The sequence below is a fragment of the Gekko japonicus genome, unplaced genomic scaffold (assembly GCF_001447785.1).
Source record: "Gekko japonicus isolate JY-2015 unplaced genomic scaffold, Gekko_japonicus_V1.1 scaffold3708, whole genome shotgun sequence".
Classification (NCBI taxonomy): Eukaryota; Metazoa; Chordata; class Lepidosauria; order Squamata; family Gekkonidae; genus Gekko; species Gekko japonicus.
This window is the reverse complement of record NW_015162072.1, coordinates 84,635-107,235: the sequence shown is the minus strand read 5'-3', so window position 1 is coordinate 107,235 and position 22,601 is coordinate 84,635. Positions and strand designations below refer to the sequence as shown.

The 22,601-nt window shown below is 47.8% G+C and overlaps 1 protein-coding gene across 1 annotated transcript in view; it reads left to right on the top strand.

Moving 5' to 3' along the window:
• The window catches only part of LOC107105632 (acid-sensing ion channel 2), a gene marked incomplete at its 5' end in the record, with an annotated part of 41,609 nt that overhangs the window by 7,504 nt on the left and 11,504 nt on the right, over positions 1–22,601 (top strand). The window contains 4 exons of the mRNA XM_015405631.1: positions 10,072–10,222; positions 12,330–12,386; positions 13,793–13,946; positions 17,711–17,802. Of these exons, the coding sequence (XP_015261117.1) occupies positions 10,072–10,222; positions 12,330–12,386; positions 13,793–13,946; positions 17,711–17,802 (454 nt within the window). The remainder of the gene's footprint in view (positions 1–10,071; positions 10,223–12,329; positions 12,387–13,792; positions 13,947–17,710; positions 17,803–22,601) is intronic.

Below are 22,601 nucleotides of genomic sequence, written 5' to 3'. Positions count from 1 at the left end.
ACAAGGCAATAAAAACCACAAGACATACAGCAAACAATGAATAAGGCCAGATTGCAGAAAATTAGAAAACGTTGCAATTAAGAAGCCCGTGTAAGGACGTGACATACCATAAACCATGCAAAAGCTGGATTACAAAAACGAGGAAACAGCGCCTTTAAAAACAAGATCACATACAGTCAACAATGCACTAATAGTACCACCCTGTTCCTTCCAGCAGGTTCTCTAGCATTCTGAGCATATCATTTCCCCGAGGGATGCTGTCGCCAGCACGGGGCTTGCTGAACCAGGAGAAGATAGCCAGGGCTGGCTGTCTTCAGCACAGTTTGTCCTTATCGCTTTATAATGGGGGCCAGAGGGGGGACAACAAGTTCTCCACGGGAGCTGCCTCATCACATGCAGCACACTCTTGTCTCAGCCAGCCAGATGTTTCTGTCCACCACCTGCACAGACAAGCAACACAGCCCGTGTCGCTTCCAGGACAAAAGCACTGGGAAAACCCAGCAAAATTTGCAAGCGAATGCACCAGGTGCACGCCAGCTGGAGGGACGGAAGCTGCTCAAAACCATATTCTCTGGGATCGATATACTGTGAGTGGTTGACGCTGTACCACCGTGGAGTGAACGGCTGGGGTCGGAAGACCTTCCTTCTGCGCACAGCCCCTTAGTGGCAGGCGTGCTAAGGAAGATGAAAAGGTTCCCTAAAACAGCCATTTCTGCCAGCTCAGCCATAAAAATTTAAGAGGCTTCAATTAAGCCACAGGTTGGAGATGCCATTTGGGTGATATTGGGTGGGATGGCTGAAATGTGCCTCGGGGAGTCGTCCTGTAAAACGCTGGCACAGCATGGAGACTGTAAAAAGCCAAGAAGAAAGATACCGGATGCCTGATTTCTAGAGCGAATGGGGAGTTGAGTCGTCCCCTCTGACCCAGATGGCAATGCCAGTTTAGACATTACAAAGTGCACAGTGTGTGGCTACACATTCCCTATCCAGTGTTAACCATCAGATGTCAGTCCCTTCGCACGTAGTGTCTGTCCCCTGTGGATCAAGACTGTACCATGTGTGGAGAAGGGGCATCAATGTTCCCCCCTCCCTGTGCCATTTTCCCTGCCTGAAACAATTTCGGGAGCAGTGTTTGGCCTGTGAGGGAACCTGCGTGGCTGGTTTTGTTGCCTGTGGGGGGCTTGAGGAACTCACAACTAACTGTTACAAAGGACACCATGTGGGGACCCCAGACCTGATCTGTGTACTCCAGAAGGTGTAAATATGTGTGAATTGGCCCCTTAAAGAGGGACTACTTCTAGGAGAAGCTGGAGAAGTTCGACAGGGGATCTGTTCTGGATTCTAGGGAAGGTCACGGTAGAGATGGCAGGGAAGGTGCAAAAGAGCAAAAATGAAATAAAGTCATATATAATTGAGGTGGAGTGAAGGGGTTTAAGTGGGATATGGGAAGATGCAAGACTTTCTTCTGTGACAAACTTCTTCCCAACGCTATCTTCATTCATTGTCTGTTGGGACCAGCTGATCAGTGTGAGCAGAACTGAGTGGCAGTTCCCCTGGGAAGGGCAGGGTGGAGTCACAAGTTCTGTCAGAGCTGTTCTCGCAAGGGCAGTTCTTGGGAGAGCTCTCACAGCCCCGCCTACCTCACAGGGTGTCTGTTGTGGGGAGGGGAAGGGAAAGGAGATTGTAAGCCGCTCTGAGACTCCGAGTGAAGGGGGGGGTATGAATCCAATCTCCTCCTCCTCCTCCTCCTCCTCTTCCTCCTCTTCTCCTTCTCCTTCTTCACTGTTGCACCACACTCGAGTGATCCCTGCCTGCAAGCTGAGGTGGTTCCATCCAGAACAATTTTCCTCTTCAGTTCTGGTGCCTTTATAAACCAGCCTTTCCCTGGCCTGTGCAGTCGTGCCAATTTTGTGAACGTGTGATATTAAATTCCCCGAAGAGATGAAAGTGTGGAAATTCAAAAGTACCATGTGTGCTGCCTCCCTTGGGAGACCGTGAAGGGAGGGGGGAGGCGAAGCACAGGACTCCGTTCCCGATGGCTGCAGCTGATGACAGCCTGAATGGCACATATGGGGGGGGCGTTGCAGGAAGGGATGCTTTTAAATGTCTCGCAAGCGCAGAAGGGGTTCATGCGGTGTCTCTTTAATGAGCGCTGGATTTCTGGCTCGTATTTTCATCTTGAACAAAATGGCATCCTTCTGGCTCGGCGGGGATGGAGAGAGAACAGGCAAACGGCTCCCGTCTGTGGTCCAAGCATGGCGAGGCGTGGGAGACATCGCTTCCTTCCCTAGCGCTGATGGATCTGAAGTTTGCACACATCCCGCAGTGATTGGCAAGTCTGCTTTAACAGGGGCCGTGTTTCGGATTGAACTGATGAGCCAGCAACCACAGCTCTGCCCACTCTGTCATCCTCACGCAAGCCAAGACATGGAGAAGGAGTGCTTGTATCACCTCCTCTCCAGCCGGAACGGAACAGCTGCATTGGAGAGAAGGCCTCCACTTTAAGCACCTCCCCTGCTCTCCCCCATTTATCCATGTCCGTGTTCCTGTGCATTAATCTATTGATTCATTATGCGTTTACTTCATTTATGGGGTACCTTTCTTCCCAGTGGGAGCCGCTTACATCATTCTCCTGTTCTCCTTTTGATCCTCACAACGACCCTCTGAGGTAGGTTAGGCTGAGAACAGGTGACTGGCCCAACATCACTCAGCTATTCGTTTGTGGCACAGCGGAGGTTCAAACCTGCATCTCCCAGAATCTAGCCTGACAAGCAACCTTTATGCCACATGGTGAAGAAGAGGAAGAAGAAGAAATTGGATTTATACCCCGCCCTTCACTACCCAAAGGAGTCTCAGAGCGGCTTACAAACTCCTTTCCCTTCCCCTCCCCACAACAGACACCCTGTGAGGTGGGTGGAGCTAAGAGAGAACTGCCCTTGAGAACTGCCCTTGAGAGAACAGCTCTGAGAGAGCCGTGACTGACCCAGGGTCACACCAGCAGCTGCATGTGGAGAAGTGGGGACTAAAACCCAGTTCTCCCAGATTAGAGTTTGTGCCCCTAACCATTTCACCAAACTGGCTCTCGAGATACCTGAGACAAAGTAGAACAAAGTCTAAGACCAACAAAATTTAATTCTGGGTATCAACCCCCACACACTTTTTCAGTTTTGTAACATCCGGAGTGACAAAGAGTTCTGAGGACCTCAAGAGCCAGTGTGGCGTAGGGGTTAAGAGCGATGGACTCTAATCTGGAGAACCAAGTTTGATTCCCCCACTCCTTCACATGCAGTTCTCTCAGAGCTGTTCTCTCAAGAGCAGTCCTTGAAAGAGCTTTCTCAGCCCCACCTTCCTGTCTGTTGTGTGGAGAGGAAGAGAAGGAGATTGTATGCTGCTCTCAGACTCTGAGTGAAGGGCGGGATATAAATCCAATCTCTTCTTCTTCTTAAAGGTGCCACTGGACTCAAACTTTGTTCTGTTGCTTAAGAACATAAGAGAAGCCAATGTTGGATCAGGCCAGTGGCCCATCCAGTCCAACACTGTCACACAGTGGCCAAAAATAGCAGGTGCCATCAGGAGGTCCACCAGTGGGGCCAGGACACTGGAAGCCCTCCCACTGTTGCTTCAGACAAACATGGCTACTCACTTGAATCTATCTGAGACAAAGTAGTCTGCTTCCGGGCAGGAATCTGTTGAAAGGGCCAGTTTGCATGTTATGAAGTCCTTGTGTCCCCAATTTGTCCTGTTGGCAGACAGGTTCTTGGAGTTCCGTGCTTGGAACTTAATTCCTGGGTGTGTGGGGGCCCAACTCAGAATGTGGGGAGGGGTGGTTTGAGCTCCCACCCAGCCAGCATTGTTTTCCTGACCTGAAGTGAACCTGAAGAGCTGCCATTTGCCCCACTGGAGGAACGTGTTGCCCATTAGTACAATTTCTAGTATAGGGTATAGTGGCAATGAATCTGAACTGTCGTCTAGGAAGTTCACAGTTCAAATCTTGATGAAGCTCTACCCAGTTACCAGGAGGTGCTGGGCAAGCTTTGAGTGCACCCGATGTAGGGGAGGGCCTGTGGCTTAGTGGTAGAGTCTCTGCTTAGCATGCAGAAGGTCCCAGGTTCAATCCCCGGCATCTCCAGCTAAAAAAAGACCTAGTAGAAGCAATGCTCCCTCTAAGCTGTGGAGTCTTGTGAGGAAAAATTCTACTTTGTGAGCTACTGGCATTAAAATTGTGAGCGAGCGATTTGGCTACTGCATAAATTAGTTTGCTCCGGAGCCATCCTTCCTGAGCCAAGACTAAAATTTGTGAGCTGGACTCTAAACAACTGTGAGCTGGCCCACACTAACTCAGCTTAGAGGGAACACTGAGCAGAAGGTGATGTGAAAGACCTTCCTGAGTCCCTGGAGAGCTGCTGCCCGTCTGAGTAGACAATACCAAGCTTGATGGATCAGTGATCTGATTCAGTATAAGGCAGCTTCATATGTTCATGTGATATTGATTGAATTTAAAGCATTGTCAGAAGGATTTCGGAGATGATGTGTGTGGACTTGCTGACGTGCCACAGAGATGACAAAATGATTCATTTTTATCGTTTCAGAATTGCCCTATCCTGTGTATGTCTGAACTATAGCAATCTGTCTTCCTCAGAAAGGCACAAGAGCTGTAAGAAATGGCAGGGCCCAGCCTGGCCCATGGATCAAGGAATTATTACTTGGCCTTGGGTAAAAGGTCTCCCCTAACCGAGCTTTTGGCGCTCAGTTGGTGGAGCACCTTTTCCTTCTGATCTCTCTTTTGGTGATACTTGTTTAAGATGCTGCTAATGGAGACGTGGTCAGGTGATAATGCGATCGCTCCAAGACGCAGCAAAGGAGACAGTAGGAGCCATTAATCAAACACAATGGCAATAGCAACGTAATTACACAGGGAGAAAGGGGGGAAGTGATTACTCTTCGGTACCAGAGGCCAACCAGTGGCAGAAGGAAGGTGCTTCTCTCCAAGACTTGGGGAGCTGAGCTGAGCTGTGACCCTTCTTCCCTTCAGCCTTGACTTTGCAGTCAATTACTTGCACCCCAGGCTGAATAGTGTCAGCAAGCTGCCATAAGATGCTGTATTCATATTCTGTGTTACTTTGCACCCTGCCCATCCCCCGTGTACTTTCCTGTGTAGGTGTTTACTATCTTTTGCTGCTACATCTGCGGAACTGCTCAAGGTCAACCAGCTGGAGGTGGGATGGAGTGATGGCATAGCTTGGCTTATTATGTATATCATGCCTGTGAACTGAACTGGTGTTTATGTTACAGAACCGTTGTGTTCCCAAGGAATTGGGTGCTCGTTTTATCTGTCTTCCCGCCAGCGGGAAGTGGGCTCATTGGTTCTCACCTGGTTCAAAGTTCCTTTATTATGTTCCCTTAGGGGGCTTGTAGTTATTCCTAACAATGTTTGTGTTCTGATCTATCATCGCTTTATAATAAACTCTACTTTGTTCTTCAAACGTGGATTTATTTGAATGCATGGGGAATCGGACAAATAGGGACATAGGATTCTTTTCTCCCCAAAGGTTTCCCTTCTTCTCTCGTCAGTCGGATTACAGTATCCATGGCACCTTTTGCATCCTTTAAAGTATTCTTTACAACACCCCCCTTCTGACTAGGGTAAAAGGACTTGGGTCTATATTTCTAGTCTACTCGTGTCTGATGAAGGGAGTTTTGACTCTCGAAAGCTTATACTGTGAAACTCTCATTGGTCTCTAAGGTACTCCTGGGCTGCGATCACACACACACAAAATAATCCACTTTCAGTCCACTTTCCAACTGGATTTTGCCAGCTCACACAGTAAAATCCAGTTGGAAAGTACATTGAAAGTGGATTATTTTGTGTGTGTGATGCAGCCCTGGACTCAGATCTAACTTTTTTACCGTCCATGTATGTATCCATGTTGGTCCAAAGCAGCAGAACAAAGTTTGAGTCCAGTGGCACCTTTAAGACCAACAAAGTTTTATTCAAGGTATAAGCTTTCGTGTGCAAACACAGGTCTGCGTGCACACAAAAGCTTATATCTTGAGTAAAACTTGTTGGTCTTAAAGGATCCGACAGACCCAGATTCAAGTCTCCACTCTGTCAAGAAACTTCCTGGGTAACCTTGGGCCAGTTATACTCTTTCTTGGCCTAGCCTACTTCACAAGGTTGTTATGAGGATAAAAGAGTGAGAGAGAACCAAGTACGCCAACCTGAGCTCTTTGGAGGATGAAAGATGAGATTTATTGAACAGACAGACATTGTTAGTCTGCAAGGATTTTTAGTAGCTTATCTGTCCTGGTCTGCAAAAACCTATGATAGTTGCTCATGATGATGATCCAGTTGCTAGTCCGTACTACAAGTGAGCGTGGGAGTAGCTAAGCACAGGCCTGTTGTGATATGCGGGTGGTCCAGTGGCCAGTCTGGGCCACTGTATTGCATTATGGCTGACCATCTCTCACTGTTAGAAAATCTAGCTGGGTTCAAGTCCCCACTTGCGGTGATGGTTATTGGGCTACCTTGGGAACATCGGTCTCTCTCAGCCTAATTTACCTCATGGAGTTATTAGGAGGATACAATGGAAGGAGGGAGAATTGTGTGTGGCACCACCCTGAACTCTGTGGCAGGAGAGCAGTATAAAAATGGACTCGATAAATGAATAATAAATAAATCTATATATCTAATAGCAAAGTGCCCCCGTGCGTGCGGATACCTAAATCTGCGCACCAGGGGCACCTGGGGGGTAGGGAGATTTTTGTGCACACTTGGGACGGTCCCCAGGTGTGCACAAAAATCTGAAAACTTAAAAAAAATATCGGGGGATACTTCAATCCCCCCGAAACTGACAGCGTCCCCTGTGCATGCGCAGGGAACGCTCTGCAGCCAGCCTCGGAGCCGCCGCCTCAGAGCCGAGCGGGGGGGGGCGCGAGACCCAGCCGGCTACAAGCCGCCGGGCCTCGCTTGGGGTGGGAGGAGAGCTGCTACAGACTAACACAGCTACCCATTTTGTTCTACTCAAGGGTTGGTGTTCCACCTTTCTCAGCTTTAGAGTCCTTGTTGATTCCAGCCTGCTCAAGCCATCGCCAGAATCCCTGCACCCTAAATTTCTCTAAATTTGTTGAAGGGTCTCATGTTCAGAAGTTTTGGCTAAGCTGTACAAATAAGACCGTGTGCAGTTTAAGGCAAGGACTGTGTAAATTTCAGTCACAGAAAAGGTTACAATGATGTCAACATGGATCCCTGCAAATGGCAAGCAGTACAAGGCATAAGGATTGGCTAGGCCTGGCGTAAATACAAGGTGCCTGGGCCTTGCTTGGCCAACAGAGCTGAACGTTGTGCCTGCTGCCCCTCAGGCACTGCCTCCAGTAACTGTCGCCCAGGACCGTACGCTGGAGAAGACGATCTCCAGGCCTAGAATCAGAGAGTGATTTCCCACAAGCGCTGCTCCGCGCTCACTCCTCCCTTTTGCCCCGATGGTACGTGTGCGGCCCATTTTGCCCTGCAGCTTCGTGCGATTTTCCCCGCGTCTACTCAATCCTCAAAAAACAGGATTGAGTAGAGGCGGGGGAAATTGCAGGAAGCTGCGGAGCAAAATGTGGTCGCAGCAGCTTGTGTGAAATTGACACGTACCATCGGGCCAAAGAGAAGAGTGAGCGCGGAGCAGCACAGAGTTTCGGCAAGAGCAAAGCAAACTTGACCACTCCTGTCACCCAAGACACATCCAAGGAGGGTGCAATTAAGCATTCAGGCTGTGCTTTCCCCACAGACGTCAGGGCCCAACTCGGAAGGGATGTGGCTCAAAGCCAAGGCTGGCTAAGCAAGAGAAGCGCCGAAACCGAATGTGTGATCATTCCATCATTTCCAGTCCCGTCACCTACACGGCAGCATACGGCGATTGAAATAACGGAAAAGATTTGTTTGGAAAGCGGGGCTGAAGCAGACGCCGAGGTCATCAGAGATGACGATTATTTATTCTCTCTTATCATACCGTCTGTAACATATGGGTGTCGCTCCCCACTCCAGATGACTAAACGGCAGCAGATGCCTCGCTATTATCTTGCTGGAGGAACACAAATGAGGCATGGAGGCCCTCTGACGGCACTTTGTCACTGTCACAGGGAAATTCTTGATTCTCCCACGGAGGAGTGTCCCCAAGAACGCCCTCAGACCTCGCCCTTTGAGCTGGTGCTGCTGCTGCTACCAGATGTTGAGGGGGTCTCATGACAGCCCTCAGCACAGGCCTCCTCTCTCGGCCAATCTGGCAATTTAAAAGTTGGGGACAAGTTACTCTTTTATTCATAGAGCTGGAATTAAGTCAGGGAAGATTGGAACTTAGAATCATAGAATCACAGAGTCGGAAGGGGCCACACAGGCCATCTTGTCCAGACACTGCTGAAAGACTGCCAGTGAGGGGGAGCTCACCACCTCCCTAGGAAGCTGATTCCACTGTTGAACATTTCTTACTGTAATTTTTTTTCCTTATATTCCTGCCCTTAATTTAAACCCTTTCTTGCCAGTCCCCTCCTCTGCTGCTAACAGGAACAGCTCCCTGCCCTCCTCTAAGTGACAGCCCTTCAAATACTTTAAAAAAAACAGTCATGTCCAGTGTTCCCTCTAAGCTGAGTTAGTGTGAGCTAGCCCACAGTTTTTTAGCCTCCGGCTAACAGATTTTCGTCATCGCTCAGGAAGGACGGCTCCAGAGCAGACTAATTTATGCAGTAGCCAAATTGCTCACTCACAACTTGAATGCCAGTAGCTCACAAAGTAGAATTTTTGCTCACAAGACTCCACCGCTTAGAGGGAAAATTGGTCATGTCCCCCCTTAACCTTCTCTTCTCCAGTCTGAACATTCCCAAGTCCCTCAGCCTTTCCTCACAGGGCTTGGTCTCCAGGCCCCCGATCATCCTCATTGCTCTCCCACTCTATTCTGTCCACATCCTTTTTGAAGTGAGGCCTCCAGAACTGCACACAGTACTCCAGGTGTGGCCTGACCAATCCTGTGTTCTGCAGGACTATGACATCTTGCAATTTGGATGTTATGCCTCTGTTGCTACACCCAAAATCACATTAGCCTTTTTTGTTGCTGCATCACACTGGCTGCTCATATTTAACTTATGGTCCACCGGTGCCCCAAGATCTTGTTCATACACACTGCTACTCAGAAGTGTATCCCTCATCCAGTATGAATCTGCATATGGGAATCCTCGTTTCAGAATCCCAGTTTGTGCAAAAGCTTGCTTCGGCTGTAGTCTACAGTACTTTTTTTTTTGTTTTTGGGAGGGGGGAGTAGTTTTAAAATTCAGGAGTCAGTTAAATACAGTAGCATGTCAGGTATAATTTGCCCAGCCATTTCAGAATACTCCTATTTAAAATGCATCTGTATATTTACCATCATCTTCCTTCTTCATTTCAGTATATTTTCTCCCCAATGCATAATAAACTCTTAGTTTGCTGGCACCTTCCAAATAAGGAGGTTACTAGCCCCTAAAACGTTTTACTAGCCCATCTGCTCGCAAACGGTTACTCATTTGAAAGCCTGAAAAGCGAACAACAACAACAAAAGAGCTGTTTCTCTTCCTGAATTTGGAGGCACTTCCTGGCATGGTGCTTTTGGGGAATTCTTGCTCTCCATGGTGAATCAAATTAATACAAACCATGCTTACAATGTTTCTGTATAATGTTTCTATATAAAAGGGTTTTAAAAAGCTGGAGTCTGAAGGGTTAAAGCCCGCCTCCCTGCCCTGCATGATCCCCAGGCAGACCGAGGCTGCAGTTTGCAATCTGTGTGTTGAACAAGGCATCAGTTGTCTGTCTGAGCTCAAGGCTGTCATTTTAAGCATGTTTACCAGGCAGCAGTTCCCACTGAATGTAATGGGACCTCCATCCAAGCAGAATGTTTAGGATTGGACTGGGATTGTTGAAAGAACTGTGCCAGCAATATTAAACTGGAATCAATGTGGCCATGGGGGGGGGGGAGTGATATCTTGCATGTTCTCAGGTGTTCTGTTTCAGAGATGCCTTCTTGACACATGCTGATCAGGGTGTCTTTCCCTTCCCCCCCAAAGCTGACGTACCTTCCGCCTCCGTGGGGTGAGTGCCGCTCCTCCGACTACGGCCTGGACTTCTTTCCCATCTACAGCATCACCGCCTGCAGGATTGACTGCGAGACCCGCTACGTGGTAGAAAACTGCAATTGCCGGATGGTTCACATGCCTGGTACGTCTCTGGAGATGAGCAGCAACAGGCCATGCAGAAGCCGCTGGTGTCAGAGCTGACTTGTGCCAAGTCCAGGGCAGGCCCTGGGAGTGAGGCGATATTGAATCTGGCCAGGGAGGAACCAAGCCTATGAATGTCTGGCTGTTCTCGACCAGGGCCAGGGCTTTTTCGGTCCTGGCCCCAGCCCGGTGGAACTCTCTGCCAAATGACACCGGGGCCCTGCGGGACCTTGTGCAATTCCGCAGGTCCCGTAAGGCAGATGTTCCACCAGGCTTTTGGTTCAGGGCAGCAATGATTGGCTGCATTGACTGGCACCCTTTATCTCTCCCCCTGTATATTTCATTTTAAGTTTCCCTCTCCCCCTCCCACTAAGTGGCCGGTCCCCGCCCCTTCTTTACCCCGCCCTCTGCTTCGATCCTCATTCCGTTTGGGAATGAGGATGAAGCAGGAGGGTAAGTAGCCGGGCCTTCTGACACACTTCCGGTGATGTCAGGGGGTGTGGCCTTCTGTCACTTCCGGTGATGTCAGGGGGCGTGGCATATGCAAATAAGTTATGCTAATGAGTTATGCTAATGAGCTCCGGCAGCTCTTTTTCTACAACAAGACCCCTGAATACATCAAATGAAGAAGTTGTCATCATCGTCGTCTGCGGCAAGGATTAGGTAGAGCTGCCCTAGTGGCACAATCCCCCCCCTTTTTTTGTTCTGACCAGAAATCAAGCCTAATTTGTACTTTTGTTGTTCAAGAACCAGGTCGTAGCCTTCTCTGGCTTGCTGAGATTCAACAGGCTTCTTTTGTGGCGTGGGTGGTTACATTGTCGTTCCCCTGTGTCACCGGAACTGGGGAGGTGAATCGCCCTCTGCATCCTTGTAGCTCCAGAATCAGGACAAGAGCAGGCTTGGGTCCAGTTGTTTGGGCTCAAAGAATGATTTCTTTTGTCTTTTTTCTTTTTTAACCACATTAAAGTCGCTCTAGCTTGACTTTCCTCAATAAACATTGAACTGGCCTTTGAAATGCTCCAGCACATCCTCAGCTTGTAACTCACCACGGCTCTGGCTTAGCAGCTTTTTTAAGGCGATGGGCTGCATCCAGGACAAGCTAGTTTTCTTGTCCCCATCACTGTCTGAGATAACTGACTGTAGCTGTAAGGCTGTTGCAGTGATCTAACACCTTCTGCTCAGATAGCTCATTTAATAAGTGCAGTGCCTATTTTCCCCACCCAAGGAAATTGTGTTGGATTCAAGCCAGCTCTATTTACTGAGAGAGGACGATGCAAACGACTGAAGTCATATATCCAACTTGAAAAGCGTGAATTAGTACAAATGTACTGTGCCTTCTGCATTCATTCCTTCAGCTCATACACAGCCTTTCATGTGTCACCTTTTCTTACATGCAAGCAGTTGACACACTCAGTCTAAGAGTCGACTACAAATGTGTGAATGAGAGAGCACTCCTTTCTCTGCGTCCCTTCCCACCACTAACTTTATCTGGTCCCTATGCTAGGCAGGTATTTTTTTAAAGATACTTCTAAGCAATTAAACTGTTTAATGACTGGTCTAAGGACTGTAGAAATAAATTGAAATTGAAACTGTTTGTAAACATTCCATAGCGGCTTAGTAGATAAGCCAGTCGCTGGGGAGATCTCATTTCAGCATACCAAAGCCAGAACTTTTCCAACCAGTAGCTATAAAGGTTTCAAAGTTTGCATTGGACACAGAGGGTGGAGGGTGGTAGTTTTCTTTTTGTCCGGTTTTTTTTTGTGTGTGTGTGTGTGTCTGTGTGCATGTTGGGGGATCAACTGGCAAATCAAATTTTTGTACGAATCAGTGCATTTAACTTGGAGGAGGGGGTATTTTTGTTTTTTGTCCTTTTTGTGTGTTGGGGGACCAAATGACAAATCACGTTTTTGAACAAATCATTGCATTGTACTCCATCTTTCTGTGTTATACCTCTGAGGATGCCATTCACAACTACTGGTGAAATGTAGGTCCTACAGTGCCAAGACCACAGCCATACAACCCAGAAAATCTGCAACAGCTAAAATCATTGCAATCTTTGCTAAGCTCACATAAAAATAGGCCGCATGTGTTTTCCTCTTTTTATTCAGGGGATGCTCCATTCTGCACGCCAGAGCAGTATAAAGAATGTGCAGAGCCTGCCCTAGGTGAGTGGTGAAGGATAACGGGTTTCCTCATTGTCCGTGCTGTCTGCTTCTCTGGGTTTCATGAGCAGCCACATCATCTGTGTCTTCAGAAATGAAGCCTTGATACTTGTGATGGTGAAAAAGAATTTGGAATGGGAGGGTGAGGGGAGGAGTAGATCGTCACACAAATTCTAACATGCATTTGCTTGCAAAATTTCAGATGTGTATTCCCACTGTCCTGACATTTCCAGTTATGGATGCCATTGGATTTAGGGGTGGGGAAAGTTAAAGGGTTTTTGGGGGGGTTTGCCATCAAGTCACAGCTGATTTATGACGACCAGGCCCGTAGCTACAGTGGGGCATTTCAGGGCTCTGCCCACTCAAATGTGAGGCACGCCCCACAACAGCTGCTTCCCCCCTCCCTCCCCTCCTGTGACATTAAAAGAGCCCTCCAGCTGATCGGCGGGAGCACATGGCCCATCGATCAGCTGGAGGGCCCTTTAAATCTTGCAGCTGCTCCTCTCCCGCCCCTCCTCCAAGATTTAAAGGGTCCTCCAGCTGATCAGGAGGTGAGGGAGAGGGGCAACTGTTTCCCTGCACGCTTGGAGTTCAGGCGAGGGCAGCCCCTACTTGAAAAACACCATTTAAAGGGATTTTGGTGACCCCATGGGGTTTTCAAAGCAAGAGACATTCGGAGGTGGTTTGCCATTGCCAGCCTCTGCATCATGACCCTGGTATTCCTTGTTGGTCTCCCTTCCAAATACTGCTTAGCTTCTGAGATTTGACGAGATCGGGCTAGCCTGGGTTATCCAGGTCAAGGCAAGGTTAAAGCTACTGCCTCACAATTCATCACCCAGGCTGCAGATTCAAAAGTACCATTCAGTCGGATTTCGAAAGCAAGATTGAAATAGTTTTGTCTTTTGAGAAATGTTGCAAAATTTCAAATTTGTGTGACATTTCATTTTGATGGGATTCCCAGAAGGGTTGGTATTTGGACAGAGATTAGATCCTGGGTGATCAAGGAGTTGCACTAGGATCGAGGAGGTCAAAGTTCCAGTCTTTTCTCAGTCATGGAATGATTGGCTTGTATCCTACCACTCTCTTCAGCAAAGGTTGATGCCTTCCAGTCTAGCCTAAGGACTCTTCCTCTGACCTAGGATGGTCTTCCATTGGAGGAGGTCTCCTTAGGTGAGAAGAAGGCATCAAACTTTCCAGAATATAGTGGTCAGATACAGGCCACTGCTTATCCTTGGCCAAATTGTTGCCTCACCACCTCAAATGCCAATCTGCAACACAAAAACCTGTGGCCTGGCTCTTCTTTAGACACAGAAATGGGCCTTTGATCTGATCCAACATGGCCACCTTTCCTGTCCACGTGCATCATCAGGTGGTACCCCCATTTACCTGATTCCTACTTCACTTTTCAGGCCTTCTTGGTGAAAAGGACAGCAGTTATTGTGTGTGCCAAACACCCTGCAATGTGACCCGCTACAACAAGGAGCTCTCCATGGTCAAGATCCCCAGCAAGACGTCAGCCAAGTACCTCGAGAAGAAGTTCAACAAGTCAGAAAAATACATCTCGTAAGAGTTATTTATTTGTTTATTTGCCGTCGACCCCGTAGGGTTTTCAAAGCAAGAGACATTCAGAGGCAGTTTGCCATTGCCTGCCTCTACTTAATGACCCTGGAATTCCTTGGTAGTCTCCCATCCAAATACTGACCAAGGCTGACCCTGCTTAGCTTCCAAGAACTGATGAGATCAGGCTACCCTAGGCTATCCAGGCAGGGCTCTTGTAAGAAAACCCGGTCTAAATAGGGATGGAATAACAAGTTAAATAAGCCATGCAGAAGCTCTGGATTACGGGGTAACAACACAGAATATGGTGGCTGTTGGCTGAGTCGCAAGGCAAGTTTGCCGATGAGGATGAAGTCAGGATTTTGGTACCTTAGGTGGCTCAAATGCAAAGTTAATCAAGTTTTAAACCACCATATCCTAGTTCAGGGCCAGCTACATGTTAAAATTAATGACCCAAACTGTGCAAAAATTTAGAGCTAGAGATCAAAACAGAGCTAGTGTAAGAAAACCATTTGCATAACTAAAATAGGCAATTTAATTGATATGTTAATCAATAAGACATAAAGTTTCTGCAGCCCAAATACTGGCTGTTGCAGGTTCTATTTATGTAATCTATTTATTACAAACATTTATACCCCCCTGTCACAGCTCAGGTGGGGTGTCACCTGACGCTGCCACCACTCTGGATTTAGGTTCCCTTGAGAAGGCCCAGAGCACCCCCCCAAGACCTTCAGACCTCCCTGTAGGCCGAATAACAGGCGTGAGAACCAGGCAGAATAAAACAAGGAAAAGGTTTATTTTATAGGAGGTCAAACAACAAGGTGCAGAATAATAACAGTAAGTGGGTGAAAATAAAAGAAATCAAATGCCCTAACACATCTAAATTTACTTTCCCTAGCTCACTACCTCAAGTGGGCTTACACTACTCACCCCTCCCTCAGGATGAGGGTTTTTCCCCTGCAGCAGCCTTCTTTCTGGCTCTGCCCTCTGGAAGAAAGAACAGCTCTTCCTGCTGCTCCAGAACTTTTATTCTAAGCCCTCCTCTTTTCCTATTGGTCCATTTTGGCTCCAAAACCTCCCAGGGGCTTCTGGGAGTTGTAGGCCCAGCCTTACCTACTGCTAGCCAGGCTCTCTGGGCCTAGTAGGCCTCTGGTAGCACAGCCCAGATCATGACACCCCCTTGTCCTTGTGGTTCGAGGCAGCATACAATAATAATAGGAATTTAGATTCAGATGGGGTAGCCGTGTTGGTCTGAAGCAACAGAACACGAGGGTATTGATGTCGCTCCCTGTGCAGGCCCACATCCGCCCGATGCTGTGCGAACTGTACTGGCTGCCCATTGAGTACCGGGTCTGTTTCAAGGTGTTGGTGCTTACCTTTAAAGCCCTATATGGCCAAGGGCCGGCATATCTGCAAGACCGCCTCTCCCTCTATGAGCCCAAAAGGGTTTTACGATCTGCCAATCAACACCTTCTGGTGTTCCCTGGACCCAGGGACATCCGTCTCGCCTCGACTAGAGCCAGGGCCTTCTCAGCCCTGGCCCCTACCTGGTGGAATGAGCTCCCATACAAGATCAGGGCCCTGCAGGACTTTTTACAGTTCTGCAGGGCCTGCAAGACGGAGCTCTTTCACCAGGCTTTTAACTAGAGTGACGAATGTCCCTCCCTCTTTTCTGGGTCTCCCCGCAGTGGGTCAGAACTACTTACCAGAGTTGGCATCTGTAAAAAAAAAAAAAAAAAAAAAAAACGAAAAAGAGAGAGAGAGAGAGATGGCATCTGTGAGACGTAATTCTAGGGACAACTGCACCGGCTGAAGGATATAGCTGTAACTTATTAGTGTTTTAATTGTATTTTTACCAATTCCTTTGTATTTTATATATTGTATTTTATTAAATCTGATATAACCTGCCCTGAGCCTGCCATGTGGAGAGGGCAGGATAGAAGTCAAATAAAATAAACAAATAAATAAACAAACAAAGTTTGAGTCCAATGGCACCTTTCAGACCAACACAGTTTAATTCTGGATATAAGCTTTAATGTCCATGCACTCCAACTTTGTTCTGTTATTAGGAAATGGCATGCATGAGATCTCACAATGTAATAAATATACACAGGAGTATCCTGGACTTTTTTTTTAGTGCGCTGGCATAAATCTGTGTGTGGTTTGCCCTTGGATTACTGGCAACGGCTTACATCTGTTATTTCCCTTTCTAAAAAGCCATTTAGTTCTTAAAAATATTTGCATGCCATTTCTGTCATATCCTGGTTATTCCAACTTCCCATCTACCCCTCCAATATGGGGGGGGGGAAGTGCCATCAAGTTGCAGCCAACTTACAGCGACCCCGTAGGGTTTTCAAGGTAAGAGATGTTCAGAGGTAGCTTGCCATTGCCTACCCAATCATCACGAGCCTGGTATTCCTTGGTGGTCTCCCATTCAAGTATGAACCAGGACTGACCCTGCTTAGCTTCCAAGATCTGCACAGATCAGGCTAGCCTGGGCTATCCAGGTCAGGGCACCACTTATATACCTTAAAAGGTTTAATTTTCTTCTGGCAAGATCTGTATCTGAGTCTATACTGAGCTACCTCCATAAGAATGTCAGAACATAAGAGAAGCCATGTTGGATCAGGTTAATGAACCATCTAGTCCAACACTCTGTGTCACACAGTGGCCAAAACCCAGGTTCCAGGTGCCTTCAGGGGGTCCACTAGCAGGGCAAGAACTGTTGCCCTCCAAGCACCAAGAACACAGAGTACCACTGCCCCAGACTTGGCATTCCATCTGTTATTGTTGTTCAGTCGCACAGTCGAGTCGACTCTTTGCGACCCCATGGACCAGATCACGCCAGATCTGTACGCCACTGATGGACCTCTGCTCCATATGTTTATCCAGTCCCCTCTTGAAGCTGTCTATGCTTGTAGCCGCCTCCACTTCCTGCGGCAGTGAATTCCACATGTTCATTCCTCTTTGGGTGAAGAAGGACTTCCTTTTATCTGTTCTCAGCTTCCTGCTCATTAATTTCATTGAGTGCCCACAAGTTCTCGTATTGTGAGGAAGGGAGAAAAGGACTTCTTTCTCTACCTTCTCTGTCCCGTGCATAATTTTGTAAACCTCTGTCATGTCCAATGTTCCCTCTAAGCACTGGAGTCCTGTGAGCAAAAATTCGAATCTGTGAGCTCCTGGCATTAAAGTTGTGAGTGAGCGATTTGGCTGCTGCATAGAGTAGTTGGCTCTGGAGCCCTCCTTCCTGAGCAGAGACAAAAATGTGTGAGCTGGAGGCCAAAAATCTGTGAGCCAGCTCATGCTAACTCAGCTTAGAGGGAACACTGGTCATGTCACCCCTCAATCGTCATTTCCTCTAAGCTAAAGTTTCCTCTTTAACCTTTCTTCATGGGGAAGGTGTTCCATCCCCTTAATCATTCTAGTTGCATTTCAGTCCCATTTCCCTTGTAAGTGGGTGGCACCCCCAGCACCCCATCACATTGCATCACTAATTGGATGGATGTTTCAGGACATCCAAGCGGGAAAGGGCTGGATAGTATGCAGCATTTGCTTAGAAACCCCAGGGCCCACTGTCACACACCCTGCCCTTCTCTGCCCGAAGGGTGACCTGCATAGACATAAACATCCCTCAGGTTGCCCACTGGGCATACAAGGTCTCTTAGCTCTTGCCAGAAAATATGCAATGGCAGCAGGAAACGCCCTTGTTTTAGTGGATTGAACTCCTTGCTCTTGACTCCTTCCTGATTGCCTCTCTTTTTTCCTGGCAGGGAGAATATCCTTGTGTTGGACATATTCTTCGAAGCCCTCAACTACGAGACCATTGAGCAGAAGAAAGCATACGAGGTGGCAGCTTTACTCGGTGAGTAGCAAAAAGAAGTATGTATGTATAAATTGGACAATATGGGTAGAGAACGGAGATAGTCGGGGACTGGAACTTGGGGGCTGGACATAGTTCCAGTTAAAGGGGCGTCAAGGGAAGGTGTTGGAAAGAGGTCCCCAGCCTTTTTGAGCCTGTGGCCACCTTTGGAATTCTGGCAGTGGAGGGAGCAGGCATGACCACAAAATGGCCACCACAAAAAGCGGAGCCAGCAAAACCTTAGGGAGTGAGGTCTTGAATAACTCTAATAATAACTCTTCAGCATTTCAGGCAGAAGCTCTGTGCTCTTTTAAAACAAGCATATTGTGTAAAAACGTTCTCTTGCGTACACAAACTTACCTTCAGTCATGCAGTGAAGACCCTCGTGCTGTGTTGGGGAGCTGCCCCCAAAGCAACTTATTGGAAATTTGCACTACCCATCCAGGTCTTCAATGGCCAGTCAGAAACCTTGCTGGGCAAAAAGTGGCCCACTTTCTAAAACCACTTAGTGAGACCAGGAAAGGTCTCAGCGGGCGCCGTGGATACCGTGTTGGAGATCCTTGTTGTGGGAGACAGAAAGCCAGGCAAGGGCCAAAAGACTATTGAAATTCCATAGCCGGCAGTAGGACTGGAGTTTCCTTGTGGCTCAGGTTAGTGACCAAACTCAACCCTGAAGCTGTTCTGGCAGTCATGGACCATCACCCGCCCTGCGCTGGCCGGTTGCTGAGCAGCTTCATTTTGCGGTCTCCCTGAAGTTCCTCCCTTTGATCAGAAGTGGGGGGATGGCCTCCGGTCTAAATCCCCATCCACGTGGGTAAAAGAATCTTTTTCCCCCTGAGTCTGCTGTGGGTTCAAGTCCTGACGTTAGTCCCCTACTGTCAAATGATACTGCAACCAGATCAGTCCTCTCCCCCCAAGGCTTGTAGCCAGGAGTTTGTGGCTTGTGGGGTAAAAGTTTTGCTGGTGGGGCTGCCATTATTTTTATGTCAGCTCCAACCCGCCTCCCAAGCCCCACCACCAGAGGCCACCCCTCTTCCTCCCCTTCTGCTAGATTTCAAGGGCCCTTCAGCTGATCAGTGGGGAGCAGGTGGCCCGTCAACCAGCTGGGGGGCCCTTTAAATCTTGCAGGAGGGGAGGGAGAGGGGTGCACGCCATCCCCCGCTTCTTCTCAGAAGCATTTAAAGGATCCCTTTAAATGCTTTTGAGAAGAAGCCGGGGGGGGGGCATGCGCCACCCCAGTTCTTCTCAAAAATATCTTGTGGGGCTGGCCCTTTAAGGAAGGGGCGGAGCCCCAGTAGCCCCACTGCAGCTATGGGCCAGGGCCCCCCCACACACACATCCAAGCTATATGCATACCTTGATCCCTCTATGTCAGGAATGAAATGTTGCTTACATTTGGCATAAGGGCAGGATTCACTTTCCGTTTCGATCTACCCATTTTGAATTTCCACACATTTTTATGTGTATTCATTTAAAATATTTATATATTGCTTGTCAGAAGACAGTAAACATTCCCAGTGCTTTCCTTACATACACTTAGTAAAAGAAGAACCAAGTATGAAACTTTTGCATCAGCAGATTGACAGAAACTATAATTATTAGGGCCAACTAAACATATTTTATTTTATCTATATAAATATCCCCCAAACTATTTTTATCCCTCTTTTCTCCTGATCAACAGGACTTAAAGCAGCTGGCATCATTATAACTGGCAGAAATCTCTCTTCATGAAAACACAATAAAAATGAAAAAATTATAGCAAGCCGTTTAACCCCTTCGTGATAACTGGCACTTAAAAACCACTGAAAACACTTTGGAAAAGCTCCGCCTTACAGAGACACCCAAAATCTCTGCAGGGTTGGGACAGCAATACACAGCGAACTGCACCAAGGCCTTTCCAAACTGTTCTAGCCTTGCCGCATTTTCTAAACACTGAGAAAAGATGGTGCTGCTTTCAGAATTTGACTTTGAAGGATACTTTTTTTAAAAAGGCAAAATCTGAAGTCTTGTTGATAGGCCGCAACGTTGAGGATCGATTCGGTGAAGTAATTACTAGTACACTTCTTCATTTAATGAACATACAGCATCAATAATTGGGAATAGTTTTTTAAATTAAAGATGAGGAACTATTAATATACATTTCGGAGAATTTGCACTGGAAGTCACCCTCCTCCCAAATATTAATTTCAGCTCTGCGGCAAATCAGCAGTCTCGGGGGGGGGGCTTTTTCTCCTGTTCCACCCCCACCCTGTCTCCAAAGCTTTGGCTTTCCATCCATCATGCTGAAAGCGGCTTCACTTTCTCCTCTTGTCAAAATCATTATCCAGACCCTTCTGTTGTCTGGATGAAAGGAAGGCAAGTTTAATTTCTGTTTGTTTGTCCCGCGGCTGTTGAGAAGCTACGTTTAAGCATCCACTCTGTTGCCATGGGGATACAAACCTGTCTTTTCCAAACAGTGGAATTCGTACCAGTTTGCACAGAGAAGATCTGTGAGTAAGCACACTTAGCAATAGGCTGCAAATTCCGGAAGAACAAATGTTTCACATGAGAAAGGAGAGCCAAATGGAGCAGGGTAGATTAGATTGTTGTGAGAAGATGCATGGGACAGTGGCGAGCAGATGAGCTAAAACTGTGTGTCTGCAGCAAAAAGACCCCTTGCCGTTTTAGGCCATATAAGAAATGAGTGTTAAGACACTGAACTGCAGGCTGTGGAAGGTCAGTAGTTCAGCAGTTCGAGACCCGAGTGCCACATGATGGAGTGAGCTCCCGTCTCTAGTTCCAGCTCCTGCCAACCTAGCAGTTCGAAAGCAAGACATTGTAAGTAGATAAATAGGTACCGCTTCGGTGGGAAGGTAACAGCGTTCCATGTGCCTTGGCATTTAGTCATGCCGGCCACATGACCATGGAAACATCTTCGGACAGCACTGGCTCTTCGGCTTGGAAACGGAGATGAGCACCACAATCCTAGAGTCGGATTCGACTGGCTTTCGAGCAAGGGAAACCTAAGACATGAGTCACTGGAAAAGACAATCATGCTAGGAAAAGTCAAAGGTAGGAAGAAGGAGGAGGAGGAGACTGGATTTATACCCTGCCCTTCAGTACCCGAAAGAGTCTCAGAGCGGCTTACAATCTCCTTTCCCTTCCCCACCCTACAGTAGACACCCTGTGAGGTAGGTGGGGCTGAGAGAGCTCTCTCAAGGACGGCTCTTTCCAGAATAGCTCTGAGAGAACTTATGACTGACCCAAGGTCACTCCAGCAGCTGAATGTGGGGGGAGTGGGAAATCAAACCTCCTTCTCCCAGGTTAGAGTCTGCGTCCCTGACCACCTCACCCAGCTGGCTCTCCAGAAAAGAGGAAAGCCCAAGCGGAGACAGATGGACTCCATCAGGGAAGCCACAAAGGCCCTCAGTTTGCAAGACCTGAGCAAGGCTGTTAATGACAGGACATTTGGGAGAACGTTAATTCAGAGGGTCTCCATAAGCTGGAAGTGACTTGACAGCACTACACACACACGCACACACACACACGAGCTCAGGAAAGAAGAGAGGGGGAAATTGCTTGCTGCTTTCCAGAACAAAACTGTGCCAGAAAGAAACTATGGATTTAAACTGCAGAGACGGTAGGTTTGAATTGCTCAGTTTCCCAGGTAGCACCAGAACAAGCTACTTAGGTGGGCAACAGACTCTCTTCCTTTCAGGGTTTTCAAAACTGGGTGGCTTGGAATTGGATCTAAATCGAGGCAATTTAAGTCAACGACTCCAGCCACCCGAGGAAAATAATAAAAAGGCCCGAGTTGCATTTCGGTTTATATATGAGAATCCCACTATTATTTAGATAACGTTCTGAATAAAAAGGGCATATCGGTCTGTTTCTATCATCATTTAAACATATCGATTTAAAACCAAATAGCCTTTAAGTGACCTCTGAGGGCACAGAAATAAGTTTCTGGAATATAGAACATTACTTTTTCCTATTTTTGGAAAGCTATATACAACCCGAGGGAATATTTTTAGGCAACTCTGATGACCTAAATAGAGCCTCTTCTGCAGCCGAGGCAGGTTGCTGGAGGCAGGGGCTGGCCGTATTCCACACCAGGAAGTTCACCTTTGCAGATCTCTGTGTGCTTTAGTCAGGGGTCGTTTCGTAGAAAAAGAGCTAGGGGAGCTCATTAGCATAACTCATTAGCATATGCCACACCCCCTGACATAACCGGAAGTGTGTCATAAGGCCACACCCCCTCTATGAAACCTTTAAAAAAAGAGCTGTGAACCACTAAACAGATACGCCCCAGTTCTTATCAGCAAAGGGTAAGCCATGAGTGGAGTGTGGAGAAACCACCAACAGCTTTTCCTAGCAAGGTGCCTGCTCCTTTAACAGCTGCAGGAACCCAAGCGGTGAGATGTGAAGAAACGGCTCTCCTGAATTCCTGCCGGTCAGTCATGACCTTCCAAGGCACAGGAGCCTTCCCAAAAAATAATAATACGTAGGGAAGCGGAGAGAGAGGAGGAGGAGGAGCCCTCCAAAAAACAGGGTTGCCAACTAACAAAAATTTTCTAGTCTTTATTTTGGGGAGCGTGGTTGCACCAAGTCAGAGGTCAGCAAGAAAATCTCTGCAGATTTTCTTTAATAATAGACAGGAGCTGAGGCCAGTGGAAGACGTTGGCAACCCTGCCCTGCCGCATTAAAAAAAAATCCCTTAGGACGAGGCTGTCCACCCTTTCCTCGCTGCCCCCACCCCGGCTCTCACCCGCTGTACTTCTGGGTGGGGACCACGGTGCATACCAGCTGCACAACGCCTCCCT